We start from the raw sequence: 14312 nt of genomic DNA on the forward strand, positions 1-14312 counted from the left end.
AACTAACCACTAACTCCCTGTAACTGGGGACACATCACTAAACTAACCACTAACTCCCTGTAACTGGAGAAACATCAGAATCTAAACTAACCACCAACTCCCTGTAACTGGAGACACATCAGAATCTAAACTAACCACCAACTCCCTGGAACTGGAGACACATCACTAAACTAACCACTAACTCCCAGTAACTGTAGAAACATCACTAAACTAACCACTAACTCCCAGTAACTGGAGAAACATCACTAAACTAACCACTAACTCCCAGTAACTGGAGAAACATCACTAAACTAACCACCAACTCCCAGTAACTGGAGAAACATCACTAAACTAACCACTAACTCCCAGTAACTGGAGACACATCACTAAACTAACCACTAACTCCCAGTAACTGGAGACACATCACTAAACTAACCACCAACTCCCTGTAACTGGAGACACATCATTAAACTAACCACTAACTCCCTGTAACTGGAGACACATCACTAAACTAACCACCAACTCCCTGTAACTGGAGACACATCATTAAACTAACCACTAACTCCCAGTAACTGGAGAAACATCACTAAACTAACCACTAACTCCCAGTAACTGGAGACACATCACTAAACTAACCACTAACTCCCAGTAACTGGAGACACATCACTAAACTAACCACCAACTCCCTGTAACTGGAGACACATCATTAAACTAACCACCAACTCCCTGTAACTGGAGACACATCATTAAACTAACCACCAACTCCCTGTAACTGGAGACACATCACTAAACTAACCACCAACTCCCTGTAACTGGAGACACATCATTAAACTAACCACTAACTCCCTGTAACTGGAGACACATCACTAAACTAACCACTAACTCCCTGTAACTGGAGACACATCACTAAACTAACCACCAACTCCCTGTAACTGGAGACACATCAGAATCTAAACTAACCACCAACTCCCTGTAACTGGAGACACATCAGAATCTAAACTAACCACCAACTCCCTGTAACTGGAGACACATCACAATCTAAACTAACCACTAACTCCCCGTTGTTGCCAATGTCCTCTCTGGAACTTGTCACGTTCCTTTCTGAAGGACTGTAGTGAGCCCACACTCCCCACATGTTGTGTCCGTTTGTTCCTGATGTTGATGACTCTGTGACAAGTGATCCCATCTGGTATCTCGAGTCCTACCATCCCTTCCAATCCCAATCATATCCCCCTCTCAGCCTCCGACTTCTCCAAAGTAACTGACCCCAACTCTCTCTGCCTCTCCTCATATCAAAGAGCTCAAAGATTTGGGGTCATCCTCTTACTCCTCCTGCATCCCCCTCCAACTCCTCAATATTCTTTATCAAGCGCAAGGTCCAAAATCGGGTCGCCATACCCCCGGTGCGGGCGTACCAAAACCTTATGTAGCCTAAGTACGGTATTCTTCATAAGCCCTCAGTGATCCGACCAATACAACCTCAAACCCCGTTTCCGCTCCCTTTGGCGATCTCCCACTGCTTGAGCACCTTTAACATTGATCAACTGTCGCCCCCAGGCCTCTTTCCCGATCTGTTTCGTTTTAGCCGACACCTTTGCTCAGTGCAGACGTTCCTCGGGGTTTCTTCGCCCAATGCACAGGACGCTACACTTGTCCGCATTCAGTGACATCTGCCCCCCCCCACACGGGCGCAATCACCAACTAATCTAAATCAGCCCGCAACAGTTTTTGGGAATCAAAGCCGAGCTTCATTGCCCTCAGAATTCTTTGGAGGAGTAACTCGATCAAGTCAGTGAGGAGCTGGACGTCCTAAAGATTGTTAACAACGGCCGTGCTCTCCCAGTGATCCCTATTAGTCTTCTAGGTCCATTTCCTTCCCTTTCTGATCTAACAGGACCTCCTGAGTCTCCTTCCCAACCTCACCCCACCCGACACCTCCACTGGGTACAGGCTCCTCCCTCTGGCACCCCCACTGGGTACAGGCCCCTCCCTCTGGCACCTCCACTGGGTACAGGCTCCTCCCTCTGGCATCTCCACTGGGTACAGGCCCCTCCCTCTGGCACCCCCACTGGGTACAGGCCCCTCCCTCTGGCACCCCCACTGGGTACTGGCACCTCCACTGGGTACTGGCACCTCCACTGGGTACAGGTCCTTCCCTCTGGCACCTCCACTGGGTACAGGCCCCCCCCTCTGGCACCCCCACTGGGTACAGGCCCCCCCCTCTGGCACCCCCACTGGGTACAGGCCCCTCCCTCTGGCACCCCCACTGGGTACAGGCCCCTCCCTCTGGCACCCCCACTGGGTACTGGCACCTCCACTGGGTACTGGCACCTCCACTGGGTACAGGTCCTTCCCTCTGGCACCTCCACTGGGTACAGGCCCCCCCCTCTGGCACCCCCACTGGGTACTGGCACCTCCACTGGGTACTGGCACCTCCACTGGGTACAGGTCCTTCCCTCTGGCACCCCCACTGGGTACAGGCCCCTCCCACTGGGTACAGGTCAAAACAGGAAAGAAATGTTAACGGTAAATTTTGCTTGTACACAAACCTCTCTCTTGCTCTGGGAATGTGACCATTGAGAAGTAGGGCACTGGAATTATAGAATCAATCATACAACATAGGCGGCCATTCGGCCCATCATGGCTGTGCTGGCTCTTTGAAAGAGCAATCCAATTAGTCCCACTCCCCTGCTCCTTTTCCTATAGCCCTGCTGATTGAATAAGTGCTTTGAAAGTTACTACTGAATCTGCTTCCACCGCCCTTTCAGGCCGTGTATTCCAGATCAGAACAACTCACTGCGTAAAAAAATTCTCATCCCCCCCCCCACTCTGGTTTTTCTGTCAATTATTTTAAATCTGTGTCCTCTGGTTACCGACCCTTCTGCCAATGGAAACAGTTTCTCCCCATCGACCCTATCAAAACCCCTCGTGATTTTGAACACCTCTATTAAATCTCCCCTTAACCTTCTCGGCTCCAAGGAGAACAACCCCAGCTTCTCCAGTCTCTCCACGTAACTGAAGTCCCTCATCCCTGGTACCATTCTAGTAAATCCTCCTCTGCACCCTCTCCAAGGCCTTGACATCCTTCCTAAAGTGCGGTGCCCAGAATTGGACACAATACTCCAGCTGAGGCCACATTAGCGATTTAGAGAGGTGATTTAATGCATCTGTGGAATTTGCTGCCCCAGGAAGCTACATCATTAAATAAATTTATAACATAAATCGACAGTTTCCTAGAAGTAAAGGGAATTAGGGGTTACGGGGAGCGGGCAGGAAATTGGACATGAATTTAGATTTGAGGTTAGGATCAGATCAGCCATGATCTTATTAAATGGCGGAGCAGGCTCGAGGGGCCGATTGGCCTAATCCTGCTCCTATTATGTTCTTATCAATTTTTTCTTATCCAAACTAATTGGCCCATTTAAAATAATTAGAGGAGTTGGTTGGGCTGCAGTTACATTATAGCCGAAATTTAGAGTAACGTTTATAGATATATAGAAACAATTAAACAGATCGAATCGGGCCAGGACCTACTCCGTTAATGGTAGGGCGTTGGGGAGAGTTATAGAACAAAGAGATCCAGGAGTACAGGTTCATAGCTCCTTGAAAGTGGAGTCACAGGTGGATAGGGTGGTGAAGAAGGCATTCGGCATTCTTGGTTTCATTGGTCAGAACATTGAATACAGGAGTTGGGATGTCTTGTTGAAGTTGTACAAGACATTAGTAAGGCCACACTTGGAATACTGTGTACAGTTCTGGTCACCCTATTATAGAAAGGATATTATTAAACTAGAAAGAGTGCAGAAAAGATTTACTAGGATGCTACCGGGACTTGATGGTTTGACTTATAGGGAGAGGTTGGATAGAATGAGACTTTTTTCCCTGGAGAGTAGGAGGTTTAGGGGTGATCTTATAGAAGTCTATAAAATAATGAGGGGCATAGATAAGGTCGATAGTCAAAATCTTTTCCCAAAGGTAGGGGAGTCTATAACGAGGGGGCATAGATTTAAGGTGAGAGGGGAGAGATACAAAAGGGTCCAGAGGGGCAATTTTTTCACTCAAAGGGTGGTGAGCGTCTGGAACGAGCTGCCAGAGGCAGTAGTAGAGGCGGGTACAATTTTGTCTTTTAAAAAGCATTTGGACAGTTACATGGGTAAGATGGGTATAGAGGGATATGGGCCAAGTGCAGGCAATTGGGACTAGCTTAGTGGTATAAACTGGGCGACATGGACATGTTGGGCCGAAGGGCCCGTTTCAATGTTGCAAACTTCTATGATTCTACGACTGTTTCCACAACAGCCCAAATACAGGCAACAAATGAAAATGACCTCTCTGGGGAGAGGGCAGCCTGAAACTACCGCCATACAATGTAAAATTCAGAATCACAACATAATGAATAAATGTTTTATTGGCATCTTACTCGTTTGTGAACAGCATCAGGCATGAAAAAATACTTTCACCAAAAAACATTTTTTTTTTTTGATGATCTGTGTCGTTAAAAATCAAGAGACCTCCTGGAACGTTCTAGGGAGGAAAACTGCGATGGAGTTTGTGCAGAGAAGTGGAGCTGCCTCTTCCCAATGCTCTTCCGACAGTGTGCGAGGCGAACCGAGCCGTGAAACTCGCTCACTGATCCAACTGCTTACTTACAATTTTTTTTTTTTTGAATTGCTTGAAAGAAATTCACGCTTAAAAGAATGATCTACCTATAACGTCCACAGAATTAAATACAGCAGAAAATTAAAATCATTCTGTGCTTCTCGGAACAAGATTCACACAAAGTGATTAAACCTTTGATACAGGGTCACAAAAATACAATATACATAATTAGAACCGAGATGGCCCTTCAGGTTGATCGAAACCAAAAAAAAAATTCTTAACAAAGGCATAAAAATTACTGATGCCCAAATATCAACTGAACAGATGAGAAAGAAAACACCGAAAAAAAAAAAAATGCGAGTGTTTAAGCAGCCCTCCAACACTGTGCAGCGTGCGTGCGTGTGCGTGTGGTGTACATGTCTGTCTGCATGCGTACATGCGTGTGCGTGCTCGCACATGCCCACGGCCCCCCACCCCCGAGGCAAACGGCGATACAGTGTTTCTCCACCCTGGCCCAGTGACCTAAGCCAAGCTGCAGCCTGTGTCGGTGTCTGTACATTCGCTGAATGATTGCAAGTGCTGGATCCTCAAAATCCACGACCTGGGAGACGAAAGTGAACCGGTCACCGTCACGGCGCCTCGAACAAAACGAGCGGCGGGGGGCGGGGGGGCAGACTTTTTTCCCTTTGGGAAAAAAAAAACACCGCACGCCGCAGAATTTCGGGCCAAGTGAAAGTCGCCGAGAACATTCATTCGTTCAGTTTATAACCAAGGGACGCATCTTTTTCTGCAATTCTGATGGCACTCCATCCCATTAATTACCCATCAATACCACCTCCCCCCCTCCCTATCCCATATATAGTACGCCTTTTTAAATTCATCAATGAGGTATGTGCACACTTATATGAATAAAATAAATGACAAATTCTTAGGACTATGCACAGTTATTTTTTTTTTTTTTTATTCAGCTACAAAATCCCTTTCGGGGGTCTTGCTTTTCCAGCTAATATGTGCAGAGTCCACATCATCTCCACGTGTTATTATTTTAAAGCCCGTTTTTTTTTTTTTTGCACATCCCTTTGAAACTTTACAGTACAATAGACTATAGTGCACAACATGATTCAAAGTCAAGACAGTGTCCCCCACTGGGCACTGGGCTTCTGTTTTTTTTTTCTTTTGAAGGGCGATATGCCAATCAGTGCTGGTGCCATTTAGGTGAACCTAATGAACGGGAGCTGCCGCAGTAGCTCGACACAGCAGCGGTGAATTTCCAGGGACAGGCCGGGCCGGGCTGGGCTGGGCCGGGCCTCAGTCCTGGCTGGAGTCTTTACTGGGACCGCCGTCCAAGTAGATCTTCAGTGCTTTCTCTTTGCGAGGCGAGTAGTTCACACGGTGACCTGATTTTTGAAGACGGCTGCTCTCTTTCTTCATCAGCTCGTTCCTCTGCTCCTCGGTCATGTCCATTTGGATCTCAGACTTGTCCCTGTCGAGGAGGGGGGGCGCAGAGAAAAAAAAAAAATAATTGAAACAGCCGTCGGGGAGGGGTGCAATTTTTAAATTGCGGACGCGGCATGTTCCGACTCTGATCTGGAACGCGCTGCCTGAAAGAAGGGCGGTGGGAGCAGATCAATCAGTAACTTTCAAAAGGGAATTCAAAGAATCATGCAGCACAGGGGGGAGGCCATTCGGCCCATCGTGCCTGTGCCGGCTCTTTGAAAGAGCCGTCCAATTAGCCCCACTCTCCCCCTGCTCTGTTCCTCATCGCCCTGTGAATTTTTCCTTTTCAAGTATTTATCCAGTTCCCTTTTTGAAAGTTATTATTGAATCTGCTTCCACCGCCCTTTCAGGCAGCGCGTTCCAGATCGTCACAACTCGCACCTGGTCGTTCTTCGAGCTGGCGCGGACACGATGGGCCGAATGGCCGCCCCTTCTGTGCTGTATCTTTGCTATGGTTATGGTTCGCTGCATAAAAATAATTCCCATCTACCCTCGGGCTTTTTTGCCAATTATCTTAAATCTGTGCCCTCTGGTTCTTGAACCTACTATCAATGGAAAGAGTTTCTCCTTATTTACTCTATCAAAGCCCTTCATGATTTTAAACACCTCTATTAAATCTCCCCCTTAGCCTTCTCTGCTCGAAGGAGAACAATCCCAGCTTCTCCAGTCTCTCCACATAACTGAAGTCCCTCATCCCTGGTACCGTTCTGGTAAATCTCCCCAGCACCCTCTCCGAGGCCTTGACATCCTTCCTAAAGTGCGGTGCCCAGAATTGGACACAATACTCCAGCTGAGGCCTAACCAGTGATTATTAAAGGTTTTGGATAAATATTTGGAGGGGGAAAAAAATTGCAAGGCTCTGAGGAAAGAGCAGGGTGACGGGTCGAAGTGGATAGCTCTTTCAAAGAGCCGGCACAGACACAATGGACCAAGTGGCCTCCTTCTGTGCTGTATCATTCTACGGGAACAACCCAGGACGAGGTCTATAATGATCTTACACACCCCAATAAAGAACATAAGAAATAGGAGCAGGAGTAGGCCAATCGGCCCCTCGAGCCTGCTTCACCATTCAATAAGATCATGGCTGATCTGATCCTAACCTCAAATCTAAATTCACGTCCAATTTCCTGCCCGCTCCCCGTAACCCCTAATTCCCTTTACTTCCAGGAAACTCTCTATTTCTGTTTTAAATTTATTTAATGATGTAGCTTCCACAGCTTCCTGGGGCAGCAAATTCCACAGACCTACCACCCTCTGAGTGAAGAAGTTTCTCCTCATCTCAGTTTTGAAAGAGCAGCCCCTTATTCTAAGATGATGCCCCCTAGTTCCAGTTTCACCCATCCTTGGGAACATCCTTACCGCATCCACCCGATCAAGCCCCTTCACAATCTTATATGTTTCAATAAGATCGCCTCTCATTCTTCTGAACTCCAATGAGTAGAGTCCGAATCTACTCAACCTCTCCTCATATGTCCACCCCCTCATCCCCGGGATTAACCGAGTGAACCTTCTTTGTACTGCCTCGAGAGCAAGTGTGTCTTTTCTTAAGTATGGAGCAGCGTGGAAGGCTACTGGAAAAGATCAGATTCCATGGGATTCGAAAACAGCTGTTGTACTGGATAGGTTAGTGGCTGAAATCTTACAGGGTTGCCATGAATGGGAGTGTATCATTTCACATGTGGAGTTCCACAAGGCTCCACGTTGGGGTCATCGATGTTCATCATTTTCACTGATGACTTGAATGAGGACATAAATGGAACCACCCTTGGATCCAAAGATGACATGAGAATATACACGGGAGTTAGTCATTTCGACTCAATGAACAGGTTGTCGATGAATTTGGTCCAGAGAACGGGACTAACGACACCAGGAAATTAGCAGCAACCTTTGACAAAGGCTGTGTATTTGATGCTTTCTCCTTCACATAATGGACAGGCCTGCAAAAGTCTGCCGTTAAAGGAAGTGTCTTTAGGAATAAAATGCACCGGTTTTGTTAAAACAATGCAACGCGGACTTATTTTCTTGGATTTTTAATAATCAAAGTAGAATTAAAAATAGTTAGTCTGAAGACATTTTAGGAATTTACAGTAATTTATTTCTACGTAACTCAATTTACAGTAATTTATTTCTACGTAACTCAACCCAAACATATAAAACTTTTAATCTAGTATCAGTGCAAACAGCCAATTCAAAATCTGATGGGACAACTGTAACATTCAGCGGTGAACTTCTGTCCAGAATCTCAACACATTTCGACAGACTGGCCATAAGTGAATCAGACTTGGTGAAACGAGATTGTTGTGCAGTGTTGCTCATTTACCTGTAAAAAATGACGGCGCCATCATCGCAGATATAAAGCGGCCAGACATTCAGAGTCGAGACTTTGGGATTCCAGTCCAAGTCCTGGTGAATTTCCAGCACTGAAATGTCACACGGAAATGTTCCCCTTCCCTGCGTGACACAAGGCACGAAACGGCATTAGTGAAAGTATCGTCGATACTTGCTCACGCTCCCTCACACCAATCAAGCCGGCCTGATTCACGACACTGCTTTTCTGCTAACAAGAGGCTGTCGAGGTTGAAAGCGGGGGAATGGAGGGGCAATCATTTACTCACAACTCATGTCTACTTTTGCCATTAAAATGAGTACCTCCGACATGTCCTCGCAGAGTGGGGGAAAAAAAACCCCTAAAGACTGGAAATCGATGCAATGAATCAATGTACAGGATATTAAGTGGAACAGATAGGGTGGATAGAGAGAAACTATTTCCGCTGGTTGGGGATTCTAGGAGTAGGGGGCACAGTCTAAAAATCAGAGCCAGACCTTTCACGAGCGAGATTAGGAAACATTTCTACACACAAAGGGTGGTAGAAGTTTGGAACTCTCTTCCGCAAACGGCAATTGATACTAGCTCAATTGCTAAATTTAAATCTGAGATAGATAGCTTTTTGGCAACCAAAGGTACATAAGAATATAAGAAATAGGAGCAGGAGTAGGCCAATCGGCCCCTCGAGCCTGCTCCGCCATTCAATAAGATCATGGCTGATCTGATCCTAACCTCAAATCTAAATTCATGTCCAATTTCCTGCCCGCTCCCCGTAACCCCTAATTCCCTTTGTTTCTAGGAAACAAAGGGTATTAAGGGATACGGGCCAAAGGCAGGTATATGGAGTTAGATCGCAGATCAGCCATGATCTTATCAAATGGCGAAGCAAGCTCGAGGGGCTGAATGGCCTACTCCTGTTCCTATGTTGCTAATATATGATATGCTGATAGGGTGAGATGAAGTAGGGAGGGAGGAGGCTCGTGTGGAGCATAAACACAGGCACGGACCTGTTGGGCCGAATGGCCTGTTTCTGTGCTGTACATTCTACGTAATATAAAAGGCGACATCATAATCTACAGTGAATTAAGCACCAGAAAATCAAAAGATTGCTTTGACCTGTTCTTTTTAAAAACTACTCACCTTGGCAAATTCTATGTTTTCAGCGGGGATCTCACTTATTGCTTGTAACTGTTAGAAACAAAAACACATTAAAAAAAAATCAACCACCAAAACACAGCAGGGCACTGCACATACAGAATTTCACCATGCACATCACCGATCCTTCGACCAGCTTAGTCCATCTGCACTGCGATTAACATTTCCCATCGAGCATTGGATTTAACTAAGAATTACTTGTATCAGATGTAGTCAGAATTATAAAAGCAATACCTGTTAAACGGTACAGATACAACCCGAAACACTAAAATAATAACTGAAAAACAGCACATATTACGTGCCTCTGGTCAATAAAAATTAAACATTTTTTTCCTCCTTTTAATAATTTGGGTTTATATAATCTGTATTTCCATACTTAAGAAAAGACATACTTGCTCTCGAGGCAGTACAAAGAAGGTTCACTCGGTTAATCCCGGGGATGAGGGGGCGGACATACGAGGAGAGGTTGAGTAGATTGGGACTCTACTCATTGGAGTTCAGAAGAATGAGAGGCGATCTTATTGAAACATATAAGATTGTGAAGGGGCTTGATCGGGTGGATGCGGTAAGGATGTTCCCAAGGATGGGTGAAACTAGAACTAGGGGGCATCATCTTAGAATAAGGGGCTGCTCTTTCAAAACTGAGATGAGGAGAAACTTCTTCACTCAGAGGGTGGTAGGTCTGTGGAATTTGCTGCCCCAGGAAGCTGTGGAAGCTACATCATTAAATAAATTTAAAACAGAAATCGACAGTTTCCTAGAAGTAAAGGGAATTAGGGGTTACGGGGAGTGGGCAGGAAATTGGACGTGAATTTAGATTTGAGGTTGGGATCAGATCAGCCATGATCTTATTGAATGGCGGAGCAGGCTCGAGGGGCCGATTGGCCTACTCCTGCTCCTATTTCTTATCTTCTTATGTTTATGTATGTAGATTACTGTGGAGCAGGAGTGACCAACTGGCAGCTCGCTAGCTGCAAGCATCTATTCCAGACTCTCACCACCTCACAGCACGGGAGATCAGTCAATCGACCCGTTGCACCCGAACCAGACCTCTGAAGACTCAGTCCCGTTTCTCTGCCCCTTTCTCCATTCGGCCCATCATGCCTGTGGCCAGCTCTCTGAAACAGCTACCTACTTAGTCCCATTGCACTGCCCTTTCCCTGTTTTAATTTTTTGTTTTTCAAGTATTTATTTTCTTGAATTACAAAGTAGTTGTTTTTATATTCTCACACTCTTCCCTTTGGCGGAAGATTCTGTCTTTAACGTCCTGTGAACCTGTGCCCCCCAAACCCCTCCGCTCTGCCCCGGCACCAAGTATTATTCCTGCTGTTATTTTTTTAACCAACTTCTCTCACCTCCCACTTACTGACAGTAAACTCCATTTACCGCTTTTTGGCCCATTCCTCCATCTTATCAATATGCCTCTGCAGTTTCATTCGCTTTTCTAATTAACTACACCTCCTATTTTGTCGTCATCTGCAAATTTCGACACCACACCACTTGTGTACAAAATTATGAGGGGCACAGATGGGATGGATACTAAGGAGCTTTTTCCCTTCGTTGAGGGTTCTATAACAAGGGGGCATAGATTCAAGGTAAAAGGCGGGAGGTTTACAGGGGATTTGAGAAAGAACTTTTTCACCCAGAGGGTGGTTGGAGTCTGGAACTCACTGCCTGGGAGGGTTGTGGAGGCAGGAACCCTCAACATTCAAGAAGTATTTGGATGAGCACTTGAAATGCCATAGCATACAAGGCTACGGACCAAATGCTGGAATATGGGATTAGAGTAGACAGGGCTGATGGCCGGCGTGGACACGATGGGCCGAAGGGCCTCTATCTGTGCTGTATGACTCTATGACGTTTAGGACTGAGAGGAGGAGAAATTTCTTCACTCAGAGGGTGGTGAACCTGTGGAATTCTCTACCACAGAAGGCAGTGGAGGCCAAGTCGCTGAATATATTTAAAGAGGAGCTAGGAAGATTTCTAGACACAAAAGGCATCAAGGGGGATGGGGAGAGAGCGGGAATATGGTATTGAGATAGAGGATCAGCCATGATCATATTGAATGGCGGAGCAGGCTCGAAGGGCCGAATGGCCAATTCCTGCTCCTATTTTCTATATCCCAATCATTTATACAAAACCCTGGTTAGACCGCACCTGGAGTACTGTGAGCAGTTCTGGGCACCGCACCTTCGGAAGGACATATTGGCCTTGGAGGGAGTGCAGCGTAGGTTTACTAGAATGATACCCGGACTTCAAGGGTTAAGTTACGAGGAGAGATTACACAAATTGGGGTTGTATTCTCTGGAGTTTCGAAGGTTAAGGGGTGATCTGATCGAAGTTTATAAGATATTAAGGGGAACAGATAGGGTGGATAGAGAGAAACTATTTCCGCTGGTTGGGGATTCTCGGAGTAGGGGGCACAGTCTAAAAATTAGAGCCAGACCTTTCAGGAGCGAGATCAGAAAACATTTCTACACACAAAGGGTGGTAGAAGTTTGGAACTCTCTTCCGCAAACGGCAATTGATACTAGCTCAATTGCTAAATTTAAATCTGAGATAGACAGCTCTTTGGCAACCAAAGGTATTAAGGGATATGGGCCAAAGGCAGGTATATGGAGTTAGATCACAGATCAGCCATGATCTTATCAAATGGCAGAGCAGGCACGAGGGGCTGAATGGCCTACTCCTGTTACTATGTTCCTATGTTTCCTATTGATATACACAGTGAACAGAATTGGCTCAGAACTGAACCCTGTGGGACACCAATAACCACCACTCTGAAAAACTACCGTTTTCTCCCTTCTAATCAATTTTTTAAATCCAGTTTACTATCCACCCCTAATACTATATCCCTTAAATCTTCTTCAGAACGCTTTCGTAAAGTCCATGTACACTACATCCACTGCATTTCCCCCATCGACCATGTCTGTTACCTCCTCAAAGAGAAGCACGATTGTCCCTTTTGAAATCCAGGCCGGCTTCTACAAACGATTTTCTCTTTACCCAGATACATGGTAATTTTATTAATTAGAGAGTCTAAAATTTTCCCCACCACAGATGTTAAACGAACTGGTCACTAATTACCCAAATCATCTCAGTCTCCCTTTTCGACAGTGGCCTCTCTCCTGTCCTCCGGTTCACATCTCAATCGAGCCTCAAAATATAATTTCTAGGGCCTTTGCAATTTGCTCCCTCACCTCACCACCTATGAAAAATATCTTGAAATAAAACTCAGAACCGTAGAGATTAAATGCACTTTGGCTTCACGTATGAAAGCACTGATAAATATCCAGCGAGCGTCTTGGGGATTTTTTTTTTCCTACATTGAAGGCGTTATATAAATGCAAGTTGCTGTGGATGAAAATTGCAGCTCCGAGGAGAGATTGGATAGGCTGGGGCTGTTTTCCTCGGAGCAGAGGAGGCTGAGGGGGGACTTGATTGAGGTGTACATAAGTATGAGGGGCCCAGATAGAGTACCTGTTTCCCCTAGCGGAGAGTTCAAGGACTAGAGGACGTAGATTTAAGCTGATTGGCGGAAGGATTGGAGGGGACATGAGGAAAAACTTTTTTACCCAGAGGGTGGTGGGTGTCTGGAATTCGCTGCCCGAGTTGGAGGTAGAGGCAGGGACCCTCAACTCTTTTTAAAAAAAAGTACCTGGACCTGCACCTAAAGTGCTGTAAGCTGCAGGGCTACGGACCGGGTGCTGGAAGGTGGGATTAGAATGGGCACCGGGTTGTTCTTCGAGCCGGTGCGGACACGATGGGCCGAACGGCCCCCTTCTGTGCTGCGTCTTTTCTATGGTTCTACGGAGTGTTCAGATTCCCCCTCCCATTCCTCCGTTGTGCATTTTTACAAAAATAATTATTTGCTTGCATCTGCTCCAATATCAAGCTGACAGCTATGCCATGATTTGTAACCTTCCACAGTGATCAGTGGGATTGGTTTCCTTAAAGGCCGATTTGTCCAATGCAAAAATAAAACCACACACAATGCGCCAAAACGTGCTGGAAGTGCGAGCTGGTAACGGCACGGTGAGGGCAACAGGGTATCTGGGACCTTAGTGAATGACGGGACCAACAGTCTATCTCCTTAAACATTGAGATTTAAGGATTTAGAAAGAAACAGAGGAACGACAGAGGAAACTGGGTGAATGAGAGTCAAATCAGGTAGAGAGAGAGAAATACAGAGAGAGGGAAAGAAAGGTTAGGTTAAGAGAGAGAAAAGAGACAGAAAGGAAAAAAGTTAGAAGAAAATGTAAAATGTGACATTTTTAAAATCTCGAACAATAATTGACTACGTGCAGCAATGAATGTTTAGGGTGGTGGATGGGGTGCCAATCAAGCGGGCTGCTTTGTCCTGGATGGTGTCGAGCTTCTTGAGTGTTGTTGGAGCTGCACTCATCCAGGCAAGTGGAGAGTATTCCATCACACTCCTGACTTGTGCCTTGTAGATGGGGAGTCAGGTGAGCCTCTGACCTGCTCTTGTAGCCACAGTATTTATGTGGCTGGTCCAGTTAAGTTTCTGGTCGATGGTGACCCCCAGGATGTTGATGGTGGGGGATTCGGCGATGGTAATGCCTTTGAATGTCAAGGGGAGGTGGTTAGACTCTCTCTTGTTGGAGATGGTCGTTGCCTGGCACGAATGTTACTTGCCACTTATCAGCCCAAGCCTGGATGTTGTCCAGGCCTTGCTGCATGCGGGCACGGACTGCTTCATTATCTGGGGGGCTGCGAATGGAACTGAACTTTCTGT

At 46.1% G+C, this 14312-nt stretch overlaps 1 protein-coding gene across 4 annotated transcripts in view; it reads right to left on the reverse strand.

Moving 5' to 3' along the window:
• Window positions 1-4369: 4369 nt before the first annotated feature.
• The window catches only part of usp47 (ubiquitin specific peptidase 47), a 226770-nt gene continuing 216827 nt past the window's right edge, over window positions 4370-14312 (reverse strand). For all 4 annotated transcript variants that reach the window (XM_067994252.1, XM_067994250.1, XM_067994249.1 and 1 more), the window contains 3 exons: window positions 9542-9589; window positions 8396-8526; window positions 4370-6061 (listed from right to left, as the gene is read on the reverse strand). In XM_067994252.1, the coding sequence (XP_067850353.1) occupies window positions 5887-6061; window positions 8396-8526; window positions 9542-9589 (354 nt within the window). In that variant the 3' untranslated portion in view covers window positions 4370-5886. The remainder of the gene's footprint in view (window positions 6062-8395; window positions 8527-9541; window positions 9590-14312) is intronic.

Source organism: Heptranchias perlo, chromosome 12 (assembly GCF_035084215.1).
Source record: "Heptranchias perlo isolate sHepPer1 chromosome 12, sHepPer1.hap1, whole genome shotgun sequence".
Taxonomy (NCBI): Eukaryota; Metazoa; Chordata; class Chondrichthyes; order Hexanchiformes; family Hexanchidae; genus Heptranchias; species Heptranchias perlo.